The sequence below is a fragment of the Trachypithecus francoisi genome, unplaced genomic scaffold (genome assembly GCF_009764315.1).
Source record: "Trachypithecus francoisi isolate TF-2019V2 unplaced genomic scaffold, Tfra_2.0 Lachesis_group10, whole genome shotgun sequence".
NCBI lineage: Eukaryota > Metazoa > Chordata > Mammalia > Primates > Cercopithecidae > Trachypithecus > Trachypithecus francoisi.
Window position 1 is genome coordinate 84,120,814 of NW_022681455.1, and position 12,382 is coordinate 84,133,195.

At 53.1% G+C, this 12,382-nt stretch overlaps 1 protein-coding gene across 2 annotated transcripts; it reads left to right on the forward strand.

Moving 5' to 3' along the window:
• Positions 1 to 303: 303 nt before the first annotated feature.
• On the forward strand, positions 304 to 6,988 carry STX4 (syntaxin 4). 2 transcript variants are annotated; one of them, XM_033218201.1, is made up of 11 exons: positions 304 to 642; positions 820 to 921; positions 1,033 to 1,132; positions 1,269 to 1,343; positions 1,780 to 1,850; positions 4,732 to 4,840; positions 4,920 to 4,996; positions 5,316 to 5,453; positions 6,361 to 6,471; positions 6,543 to 6,638; positions 6,732 to 6,988. In XM_033218201.1, exons 1-10 carry the CDS (start codon positions 613 to 615, stop codon positions 6,621 to 6,623), a joined length of 894 nt encoding a protein of 297 aa, XP_033074092.1. In that variant the 5' UTR covers positions 304 to 612; the 3' UTR covers positions 6,624 to 6,638; positions 6,732 to 6,988. The 2 variants fall into 2 exon arrangements, with proteins under 2 accessions (XP_033074092.1, XP_033074093.1); XM_033218202.1 differs by having other exon boundaries at positions 360 to 642; positions 1,011 to 1,132.
• The last annotated feature ends 5,394 nt before the right edge of the window (positions 6,989 to 12,382 follow it).

A 12,382-nucleotide genomic window follows, 5' to 3' on the forward strand; every position in this document is an offset into this window, starting at 1 on the left:
CGTCGTGATGAAAACAGCGTCTCAGAGACGGCGCTGACAGAGCCGGGACACGTAACAGTCACAGCGTCACATTCTGCGGTCCACGAGTTTGGGACCGGGTTGGTCACGTGACGCGGTGGGGGCACCATGGGGTGATGTGAGATGCGGGTGCCTCAGATTACGTACAAATGACGTATTCCTACCCCTTTTGGCAACCAGATTTCCGTTGAAGATGCAACGGTTCCGGTGTCGGTAGCCTGTTCTCTCATCCCTGCAGCTCCGCTTCCGCTCGGGGCGCAACAACTTCCGACTCCACCTTCCCTGCCTCGGGCGAGGAAGAGACGCGACCATATGCGCATGCCCCGAATTTATCACGGAGGGGCGGGGCTGAGGCTGCTGGAGCTGGAGGGGGGAAGAAAAGGGAATTCCAACCTGTGGAACCTTGGGGGGTCCCCGGGGTCGGCGCCTTCCCATTGACTGTGGGCGGTGCAAGGGACGGAGGCTTTGGTGGCTCGTGGGGGTGTTGGGGTCCGCAGGGGGAGGGAGGGGAGTGTCAGAGTGTGAGTGGGGTACGGGAATTTCAAGTTTGCGGGCCTCCCGGTCTGACGCCGGGGAGGGAGAGCTCAGGCCGCCATGCGGGACAGGACCCACGAGCTGAGGCAGGTGAGACGCCAGGGCAACGGGGATGGGGACGGGCGGACGAACTGGAACGCAGGACTCCTGGTCTTCGGGGTAGGGAGGGGTGGCTGATGGCCAGGAAGGAAAGTCCCGGAAGCCTGTGGGTCCTGCGGGGTGACAGCCGCAGCGAAACAGTGGTGCCAATGACTCCGGGCCTGGCAGGGGGATGACAGCTCGGACGAAGAGGACAAGGAGCGAGTTGCGCTGGTGGTGCACCCGGGCACGGCACGGCTGGGGAGCCCGGACGAGGAGTTCTTCCAGAAGGTAAGGGGATGGAGTCTCGGCCTGGATTCGCGAGGGGGTAGGAGGACCCGAGGAGCAGCGTGGTCTGGAGTACCCCATATCTCTTTCAGCCCTCTCGGTCACCCTCCCCAGGTCCGGACAATTCGGCAGACTATTGTCAAGCTGGGGAATAAAGTCCAGGAGTTGGAGAAACAGCAGGTCACCATCCTGGCCACGCCCCTTCCTGAGGAGAGTGAGTGAAACCCCGGCTGCATAGCGCATGCTCCACCCCAGGGATTGTGGGGGTTGTAGTTCCACGCAGGTGGTGGCCAGGGTGGTTTGTTGAGGTGGGGGCTGCTGTTTGGGAGTCGTGGCCTTCTCTTATTCAGGCATGAAGCAGGAGCTGCAGAACCTGCGCGACGAGATCAAACAGCTGGGGAGGGAGATCCGCCTGCAGCTGAAGGGTGAGCTACTGGGACCTCAGGCAGATCCTTTCTTCTGATCCTGCCCTGTTGTTGGTATATCTGGGGAGTGTGTGGCCCAGAGAAGCCAGTGATATATCCAGGTCACACAGCAGGCCTGGTTCTAGCATCTCTGTCTCCTGGTCTCCAGGCCATTGTACTCTCCACAGCACAAGCCGGTCTGTCAGGTTCTTTTATTTACAATGAAACCATTTACTTACACAGTTATCGCTGCCCACTGGGCATTCTTTGGACAGGGAGATGGGGTTTTGTTAGGTGGCCTCTGCATTCCTATGGGAACTCAAGTGATGTAATGCAAAGAAAAATAAACTTACTTTCTCCTCTTGGAGGCTCAGCCTTAGTCATTTTATGATAAATTATATTTCCCTAAAAATCCTATGGAGACAAGTACCCCCAATACCCCTGTGTCTTCCCACAGCCATAGAGCCCCAGAAGGAGGAAGCTGATGAGAACTATAACTCCGTCAACACAAGAATGAGAAAAACCCAGGTGGGTTTTTTTTCTCAGAAATGAGGACATTTCAGCAAATGTTTCATGAAGTATTAGATGACAGATGTATGAAGGAAGGGCCTGCAGATGTCATGGAGTCCAATTGGATGATTTTTTCAAGTGGGGAACCTGAGCTCAGAGAGAGAAAGAACTTGCTCAAGGTCAGGAAACCAGGTGTCCTGATGCTCAGTCCGGTTATAACACCCTGCTTTATTTTCTTCCATTCAATAAGAAGTTACTTATTGACCCCAGACAAGACCTAGGCTTGACTGTGAGACACATGTTTTCTTTTCTTTTTGCCTCAGCCTCCTGAATAGCTGAAATTACAGGCGGACACCACCATGCCGAGTTAATTTTTGTATTTTTAGTAGAGATGGGGTTTCACCATGTTGGCCAGGCTGATCTCGAACTCCTGACCTCAGGTGACCCTCCTGCCTCGGCCTCCCAAAGTGCTGGAATTACAGGCATGAGCCACCGTGCCCAGCTGGGACATGTGTTTTCTAGGAGTCAAGATGAGGAGTTAGGGTTCAATAGGGGATAAAGACATTACTCACGTGGGATCTGGTGGCTAATGGCGCTGCCCAGGGAAGGAGAGTGAGAAGTCACAAATTGATTGGCAGGTTTCCTATCTATGTGACAGGGACATCCTTAGTCCCACAGGTGGAATTCAAGAAGTCAGGAAGTGGAACTTCCCTGGGGCAACACTGAAGAGGAACTCCCCTGGTGTAATATCTTTTTTTTTTTAATTATTATTATTTTTTTGAGATGGAGTCTCTCTCTGTCGCCCAGGCTGGAGTACAGTGGCACAATCTTGGCTCACTGCAACCTCCACCTCCTTCAAGCGATAATCCTCCCTCAGCCTCACAAGTAGCTGGGATTACAGGCGTACACCACTACACCTGGCTAGTTTTTTATATTTTTGGTAGAAATGAGGCTTCACCATGTTGGCCAGGCTGGTCTTGAACTCCTGACCTCAAGTGATCCACCTGCTTTGGCCTCCCAAAGTGCTATGATTACAGGCATGAGCCACCGTGCACGGCCCCTGGGGTGATATCTTGGTAAGGAGATTTGCAGTGATCTGACTGGCCTTCTCCGTGTCCCCAGTGAGGAGGATACCAGGAGGTCAGGGTTGGAGTAGTTGAGCCCAGGGCTCAGCAAGGACCCCAGATTGAAGATGAAACAGCTTGGGCATCTTGGAAGGGTGCAGCTGGAACCAGGAGAGCAGATGTATCTCTGGAAAAGGAACTCCAAGGAAGGAGCATATTTAAGGCCTCAGGAGAAGGGGCAAGGCAGAGCAGATACCCCAGAGCTAGTGTTTCTAGGGAAGCCTGTGGTGGTGATTGGCATGAGTGGTCAAGGGCCCATGTGGGCCTGTTGCACCTGTTTCGCCCAGGCAGCATGTTCATCTCTAGGCATAGGAACTGTGGTGTAGGCAGCAAGGTTGGCATTCAGCAAGCATTCAGCAGTTACATATTGGGTGCCTACTGTGTGCTAGACCTTTTTGGAACTGTTTAGGATACAGCAGTGAATCAATGATCCCTATCCTCATGGAACTTCCCTTCTGGTGTAGACAATCACCATAATAAATAAGTGAATTATTTAGAACATAATAAGCATTAAGGAAAAAAGAGCAGGGGAAGAGGGACTGAGTATGCTGGAGGAGGGTAGAGTTGCAGTTGAAAGCAAGTGGAGGAAGCTTCATTCAGAAGGTAACATCTGAACAAAAGACTTAAAGGTGTTTGCGGGGAATGAGCATTCTAGGTAGAATGAGAAGTGAATGCAAAGGTTTAAGCTGAGAGTGTGCTTTGTCTAGAGAGGGCTGTAAGGAGACCAATGTGGATGGGTGGAGGGAGGGAATAGTAAGAGGAAGTAAGATCAGAGAGGTCATGGGAGAAGGAGAGATCATAGAGGGCTGGCCATGCACCTTGGCTCGCACCTGTAATACCAGCACTTTGGAGGCTGAGGTGGGAGGATTGGTTGAGCCCAGGCATTTGAGACCAGCCTGGGCAACATTGTGAGACCCCATCTGTCTCTTTGTTTTTTTTTTGAGACAGGGTCTCACTCTGTCACCCAGGCTGAAGTGCAGTGGTGCCATCTCTGCTCACTGCAGCGTCCACCTCCTGAGTTCAAGCCATTCTCCTGCTTCAGCCTCCCAAGTAACTGGGACTACAGGCACCCACCACTGCACCCAGCTAATTTTTGTATTTTTAGTAGAGATGGGGTTTCACCATGTTGGCCAGGCTGGTCTTGAACTCTGACCTCAGGTGATCTGCCTGCCTCAGCCTCCCAAAGTCCTGGGATTACAGGCATGAGCCACCGTGCGGGCCAACCCTGTCTCTATTAAAAATAAAAATAGGCCAAGTGCAGTGGCTCACACTTGTAATCCCAGCACTTTGGGAGGCCAAGGTGGGTGGATCACCTGAGGTCAAGAGATTGAGACCATCCTGGCCAACGTGGTGAAACCCCATCACTACTAAAAATACAAAAATTAACCATGCATGGTGATGTGCACCGGTAGTCCCAGCTACTCGGGAGGCTGAGGCAAGAGAATCGCTTGAACCCAGGAGGCCAAGGTTGCGGTGAACCGAGATTGTGCCACTGCACTCCAGCCTGGGCAATAAGAATGAAACTCTGTCTCAAAAAGTAAATAATAAATAAATAAAAATACAAAAGATCATGGAGGGCCACATAGACCTGCTAAGGGCTTTGGCTTTTTGTCTAAGAGAAATGGGGGAGCTTGTCAAGGTCATCACAAGGTGGTTAAGGTGGCAGACCCCGCATAAGAGCTCATGCTATTTGCTCACTGTACTATGGGATTGCCGAGGCCCAGACCGGGCAGGGATCCTCCCAGGGGCACCCAGCCTATATTCTTCATCTTTAGCATGGGGTCCTGTCCCAGCAATTCGTGGAGCTCATCAACAAGTGCAATTCAATGCAGTCCGAATACCGGGAGAAGAACGTGGAGCGGATCCGGAGGCAGCTGAAGATCAGTGAGTTGTGTGTGCCCAGCCTGGCCTGCAGGGGCAGGTAATCCCAACCCAGCCCTGAGCCTGGCCTTTTCCTTCACAGCCAATGCTGGGATGGTATCTGACGAGGAGCTGGAGCAGATGCTGGATAGTGGGCAGAGCGAGGTGTTTGTGTCCAATGTGAGTGGCCACAGCCAGCCCCTCTCTGCTGTGCCTCCCATTCCCTCTGAGTCCTGTCCCTTTCTTTACCTCCTGGGCTCAGGCGATCCTCCTGCCTCAGCCTCCTGAGTAGCTGGGACTAGAGGTGTGAGCCACTGCACCCCACTTGCTATGTCCCTTTCTGATTGAGGGTACCCTGAGGCCCCTAAGGGAATTAATTAGCCAGCCTGGAGTCACCCAACAGATTCCAGGCTGAGGGCTCCCCAGAAGTTCAACAGGAGCTTCTGACCTGCTGTCAGTCTCCCTGTGAATAGTTGCCCCACTCCTGTCCATCCCCCAGATCCTGAAGGACACACAGGTGACTCGACAGGCCTTAAATGAGATCTCCGCCCGGCACAGTGAGATCCAGCAGCTTGAACGCAGTATTCGTGAGTTGCATGATATCTTCACTTTTCTGGCTTCTGAAGTGGAGATGCAGGTGAGTGCCCTGCGCAGCCCCAGACGTGAGACCAGGCTCAGTCCAAACTGCCAGCCTCCTGCCACCCTTAGATTCTCTCCCTGAGGCTTTTGTATCTTCCAGGTTTGGCCATCCCCCCAGACTGGTGCTTATTCTTATCCTTAGCTGTACCCCGAGAATGGCGCCTGCCTCTGCTGCTACCCAGATACCCACTCCCTTCTGCATAGCACCCTGCCCTCTCTCCAAAACTTGAGCCTGCCCAGGTCTGGCCCCAGCCCCGGCTCCCCCTCCACTAACGGCATCCACCCTGATACCTCTCAGAGGTTCATTCAGAGTTGCCTTAGAGGGGCTGCCTCCTAACATCTGTACAAGGCTGGGGTGGGGGCGATGTTCCCCTGGCCCTGGTTGCGTGAGTTAAGTTGAGCTTCCAGCCCTGTCCTGGAGGAGCTGGCCTCAGTCATGCTATAACCAATGCCCTTTTGCAGCTGAAAAAGATCTGCCCTTTGCAGGAAAGAGATCTCATTCAGTAGGAGTACTGAGACCTGAGGCTGGTGGTGCCAGGAGGAGGGAGGGATAGGGAGGGCTTTGCAGCAGCTGTAGATAGGCCTGGAAGAATGGGTAAATTCAGACAGATTTGTGAAGGCACAGTTCACCATCTGTGAAAGGTATGAGCCATTTGAGGTCCTTAGCTCCAAGCTACCACTGCAGATAGAGGTCATATGGGATAAGCGAGCAGGGGACAAGGGACTACATGATAGAAGGGACCTGGAAGCCATCCCCAAGGAGTCTGAACTTTTGTCAGATCGAGTGTTGCCCTTGTCTTTGTTAGTGCAATCTTTTTTTTCCTGCCAGGAATGCGCTTCAGTCATGTGGGGTGGGGTGGGCAAAGGCATCCTTACCTCCCTCAATCACCGCATCCCCTGAGCAGGGGGAGATGATCAATCGGATTGAGAAGAACATCCTGAGCTCAGCAGACTACGTGGAACGCGGGCAGGAGCACGTCAAGACAGCCCTGGAGAACCAGAAGAAGGCGAGGAAGGTGAGCCTCCCAGGCCCGGCCTCTGCCCCAGGCACCCTGTGTGACTTCCCTGACCCCCTCCTCTCCCACAGAAGAAAGTCTTGATTGCCATCTGTGTGTCCATCACCGTCGTCCTCCTAGCAGTCATCATTGGCGTCACAGTGGTTGGATAATGTCACACATTGTTGGTGAGATGTTGTGGACTGCCCTCTGGCCTGCCCCAGCCCTGGCCCCAGCCCTCCCTTCTCCTTCAGACCCTGTTCTCCCTCCTTTCCTTACAGGCACTAGGAGCACCAGGGACCCAGGGCCTGGCCTTCTCTCCCAGCAGCCTGGGGGGCAGGGCAGAGCCTCCAGCCGGACCCCTTCCTCACACTGGCCCCTATGCAGAAGGGCAGACAGTTCTTCTGGGGTTGGCAGCTGCTCATTCATGGTGGCCTCCTCCTTCAGGCCTCAGTGCCTGGGGGAGGTCTGCACTGTCCTGATTGGTCGGGACACACAGTTTTGTAAAAAATTAAAAAACAAAAAAAGAGCATAGAAAGCCCTGTGCACGTGTGTTCCTGGAAGGGCTGGCCCAAGGCTTCCCGGCATCCAACCTTCCTACCTCCTGGACGTCCCCAGGGCCAGGTCCAGCCCCTGCTGCTCAGGTCAAACTGCCATGGGTGCTGTGCCCACAGCAGGCTGGCTCTGCCTTTCTGTGCCCCCATAGGAATGGGTGGGCAGGGAGGGGTAACACCCGCATCTAGCTCCTTGCTAAGTACTGTCCCCCGGGAAAATACCACTGTGAGTATCTGTCTTGGAAATAAGGCTGACCAGGCCAGGCTGGGATGCAGGCGAGATGGGGGTGTGTTGGGGGCATCAGTGGGCCTTCTTGTGGCCCAGAGGAAGAGGCACCATGAAGAACTGCCTAATTGAGGCTGTCACTTTGGATGCAGTGGACAGGGATGGTCTGGTTTCAGCAGGGATGACATTGGAGTGGAATGTTAAGTGGGGAGAATCTAGTTGTGGAGAGAAGCTGGGGAAGAGGTTGCCAGGCAGAAAGCACAGGAGGCTGGGCCCTGTAACCAACAAAAGCATCATCTTTTACATAAGAGTTCAGGCAGGGCGTGGTGGCCCACACCAATAATCCCAGCACTTTGGGAGGCCCAGGCAGGAGGATCTCTTGAGCCCAGGAGCTTGAGACTAGCCTAGGCAGGATGATGCAACCTCTTCTCTTTAGATAATAATAATTTTAAAAATTAGCCAGGCGTGATGGCAAGTGTTTGTCGTCCCAACTACTCCAGAGGCTGAGGTGGAAGGATCGCTTGAGCCCAGGAGATTAAGGCTGCAGTGAGCCATGGTCATCCCACTGCACTCCATCCTGGGTGACAGAGTGAGACCCTGTCTCAATAATAGGCCGGGTGCCTGTAATCCCACCACTGTGGGAGGCTGAGGTGGGCGGATCACGAAGTCAGGAGATGGAGACCATCCTGGCTAACACGGTGAAACCCCATCTCTACTAAAAATACAAAAAACTTAGCTGGGCATAGTGGCAGGCGCCTGTAGTCCCAGCTACTCGGGAGGCTGAGGCAGGAGAATGGCTTGAACCCAGGAGGTGGAGCTTGCAGCGAGCCAAGATCACGCCACTGCACTCCAGCCTGGGCGACAGTCAGACCCCATCTCAAAAATAAAATAATCAGCAGCAGCAGCAGCAGCAGCAGCAGCAGCAGCATAGAGAGCCAGTGATCCTGGACCAGTACACCTGGTGGCTGAGGGATACCTGGCTGAAGCAGTAAGTGGCAGCAGATAAGCCTGACCCCTAATTTCTTCCATAAGGTACCTGAGATCCAAGCCCTGACTAAATTTCTTTCTTTTCTTTTCTTTTTTTTTTTTTTGTTTGTTTGTTTTTGAGACAGAGCCTTGCTCTTTCGCCTAGGCTGGAGTGCAGTGGCCCTGTCTCAGCTCACTGCAAGCTCCGCCTCCCGGGTTCACGCCATTCTCCTGCCTCAGCATCCAGAGTAGCTGGGACTACAAGGCGTCCGCCACCACCCGGCTAATTTTTTGTATTTTTAGTAGAGACGAGGTTTCACCATGTTAGCCAGGATGGTCTCCATTTCCTGACCTCGTGATCCACCTGTCGCGGCCTCCCAAAGTGCTGGGATTACAGGCGTGAGCCACCGCGCCCGGCCAGCCCTGACTAAATTTCTAAGGGCTCCTAGTCCTGATGTCTAATTTTTGGAGTGGACCTGGCTTCTGTTCCCCGACATCTGGTTTTAAAGGGTAAACCAGCTCCTGGCTCCTGCCTGTTTGCAGTAGGGTGGCGCCTAGCTCTGACCTCCAAGGTCTGGGGACTGCGTCGCAGCCGCCCAGTCCATCCCACTTTCAATCCTACAGGCCCCTGCTGTTGCTGCCGCTGCCGCCGCTCCTAGCTGCCCAGTCTGGCGGGCTCAGTCCCGCATTGCCATGCATGGGAGACCGCCTCGCGGAAGCGCTGGATGTGGCTTCGCTGATGCACGTTGGACCGGGCCCTGGACTGGGCTAGAGGAAGGGCAGGAAGGCGGAATTGGGCCCGAGGGCCGGGCCTGGCCGACCCCCGACTGCTCTGCCTCCATCCAGGCTGGCGGCCCGCAGCGCCTCCCGGTGGCCCTGGAGTGCGGGTTGTACTGTCCGAGATCACCCCTAATTGGGCGAGCTGTGCATGGGGCGTGGCCGAGGCCGTGGTTTGGCTGCAGTTGGCCAGCGGGACCTAAGTGTTGGCTCTGAAGAGCATGGGCGTTAGTCTGGAGGGTCCTGGGAGAGTGATCTCTGCCCCAACAAATGGCATTTAGGTCTAGGAAGCAGGTGTGGGCGGGCCCTTAGGGCGAGGTGCAGACATACTCCGAAGTGGTTGGATTGTAGACCCCAGTGGGCTGGATCCAACCCCCAAAAGACACTAGAAGGCTGTGTGGCTGAGGAGGGTCTGGCAGGTCCAGTGTTTCGTGGGCTTTACAGGAAGGAGCTCCACCTTCTCAAGAGTGTGCAGATGCGATCTAGGTGTGTCCACCCGATGGGAGTTGTGGGGCCGGGTGGATGCTGCCCCAGTACAAAGCTGATTTGGACCTAGGGCCTCTGGACTTCCCTGATTCTCAGCTTGCATCTCCAGCAAACTCCTGTCCTGTTGGCTGCCTTCATCTACTCTCTCACCTCTCTGCCTTCAGAGTAAAATTGCAAGATCTGTGGTGCTTACTGGGATTTGATAGAGTCTCTCGGCATGCACTGTCTATGCAGTGGGGGTCCACGTGCAGCGGGGATCCATGTGCAGTGTGTGCCTCTTCTTAGCCATGCTGGACAGCACCACCCCTGAAAAGCAGCTCCCCTGTTTACCCAGAAAGCCATCCAGAACCTCCTGGAAAAGGTGACCTGATAGCCAAGTGGCCTCGGATGACAGGCTCAATCCTTTGAACTTTTCCTGTGGGCTGTCAGGACCCATAGAAGGTCTTTGAGCAGGTGAGTTTGGAGCAGACCTGGTAGGCAAGCGAACAGGTGGATGCATGCACTGGAGATTCCATGGGCTCCCCTGTGGACATCTCTTCCCTTTGGGAAACTGCCCTGAGTGAGGGTCTAAGGGCAGGGTTTGCATTGAAATCCTAGCTTTGCTGCTGTCAGCCCAACTTTTAGGCAACAGGGTCTTGGTTAGATGTGACATTTCCAAGTCCATCTTGTATCACAGCCTGTCAGCTGCAGCTCACTCATTCAATCTATTGTGGTTCAAGTTCCCAAGAAAAGGAATCGGTCTGGTCTACTCTCCAGGCCAGATTACATTTACTTGCCTAGAAATTGTCTGCCCTTAACTCAAGACTTGGCACTGTGGTTCGCATTTGTAATCCCAACACTTTGGGATGCCAAAGCAGGAGTAGTGCTTGAGCCCAGGAGTTAAAGACCAGCCAGGGAAATATAACAAGACCCTATCTCTACAAAAATTAAAATTAGGTTGGGTGCAGTGGCTCATGCCTGTAATCCCAGCACTTTGGGAGGCCGAGGCGGGTGGATCATCTGATGTCAGGAGTTCAAGACCAGCCTGACCAACATGGTGAAACCCCATCTTTACTAAATACAAAAAGTTAGCTGGATATGGTGGCGCAGGACTGTAATCCTACTTGGGAGGCTGAGGCAGGAGAATCACTCAAACCCGGGAGGCGGAGGTTGCAGTGAGCCGAGATTGCCCCATTGCAGTCCAACCTGGGCAACAAGAGCCAAACTCCCTCTCAAAAAAAAAAAAAAAAATTAAAATTAAAATTAGCCAGGTGTATGCCAGTGGTGCGTGCTTGTGGTCCCAGCTACTTGGGAGGCTGAGGTGGGAGGATTGCTTGGGCCTGGGATTGAAACCACAGTGAGCCAACATTGCACCACTGCACTCCAGCCTGGACAACAGAGTAAGACCCTGTCTCAAAAAAAAAAAAAAGAAAAAAGACTTTGCCCTTGAGTCAAGACTTTACCCTTGGCTAAGATGGATACAGGAGGTGACATGGTACAAAATGCTGCAGCAGAGCATGTGTATGTGCTGGAGGAGGAGTGGACTAGGCCAGTGATTGACATCTCCGTTCCAGATATTTACTTACCTTCCCTGCTGGGCCCCTCCATATAGGAGCATTACACGCTCATTCCCTGCTTACAATAGGCTTGGCTATAGGACTTGCTTTGGCCAGTGGAATATGAGTAGGAAGGCAAAGTATTGACTGGGCACAGTGGCTCACACCTGTAATCCCAGCACTTTGGGAGGATGAGGCAGGTGGATCACCTGAGGTCAAGAGTTCGAGACCAGTCTGGCCAACATGGTGAAACCCTATCTCTACTAAAAGTACAAAATTAGCCAGGCATGGTGGCACAGACCTGTAATTCCAGCTGCTAGGAAGGCTGAGGCAGGAGAATCATTTGAACCCCAGAAGGCGGAGGTTGCATGAGCCCAGATCATGCTATTACTCTCCAGCCTGGACAAAAAGTGAAATTCCATTCTCAAAAAAAAAAAAAAAAAGGTAAAGTATCACTTCCACATAGAACCTTTAGGCATCACTGAGTACTCTAGCAGCTTCCCATCTCTTCTCCCTCTGCTCAGGCTCATAAACCTGGCAGTTTCCAGATCTAGACTTCTCTTTCAGCCTGCAACCCAGAATGACAAGTATGTGAAGCTGGGCTACAGCCTACCTGTAAAATGATAAGGAATTTAAGAAATAAATATCTCTTGGCCAGGCGCGGTGGCTCAAGCCTGTAATCCCAGGACTTTGGGAGGCCGAGACGGGCGGATCACGAGGTCAGGAGATCAAGACCATCCTGGCTAACACGGTGAAACCCCGTCTCTACTAAAAATACAAAAAAAAAACTAGCCGGGCGAGGTGGCGGGCGCCTGTAGTCCCAGCTACTCGGGAGGCTAAGGCAGGAGAATGGCGTAAACCTGGGAGGCGGAGCTTGCAGTGAGCTGAGATCCGGCCACTGCACTCCAGTCCGGGCGACAGAGCGAGACTCCGCCTCAAAAAAAAAGAAATAAATCTCTCTTGCTGTGAGCCATTGATATATGGAGGTTGTTTGTTAGCACATCTGAATGTTTAAACAAACTGTTACAGAATTAGTACCCAGAAGTGGTGTGCTGCAACAATAAAAAACAAGCCTAGGCCAGGCATGGTGGCTCACACCTGTAATCTCAGCATTTTGGGAGGCCAAGGCAGGTGGGTCACCTAAGGTTAGGAGTTTGAAACCAGCCTGGCCAACATGACAAAACCCTGTCTCTACTAAAAATACAAAAAAAAAAAAAAAAAAAAAAAAATTAGGCATGGTGATAGGTGCCTGTAATCCCAGCTAGAGGCTGAGGCAGGAGAATCACTTGGACCCAGGAGGCAGAGGTTGCAGTAAGCCAAGACTGCGCCACTGTACTCCAGCCTGGATGATGGAGTGAGACTCCATCTCAAAAAATTAAAAAGTAAAA

Excerpts from the sequence above, each read along its gene's own strand:
- STX4 (XM_033218201.1), top strand. The coding sequence starts at position 613 with ATGCGGGACAGGACCCACGAGCTGAGGCAG. Across the intron at positions 643-819 it reads GGACCCACGAGCTGAGGCAG|GGGGATGACAGCTCGGACGA; the intron begins GTGAGACGCCAG and ends CGGGCCTGGCAG. Across the intron at positions 1,344-1,779 it reads GATCCGCCTGCAGCTGAAGG|CCATAGAGCCCCAGAAGGAG; the intron begins GTGAGCTACTGG and ends GTCTTCCCACAG.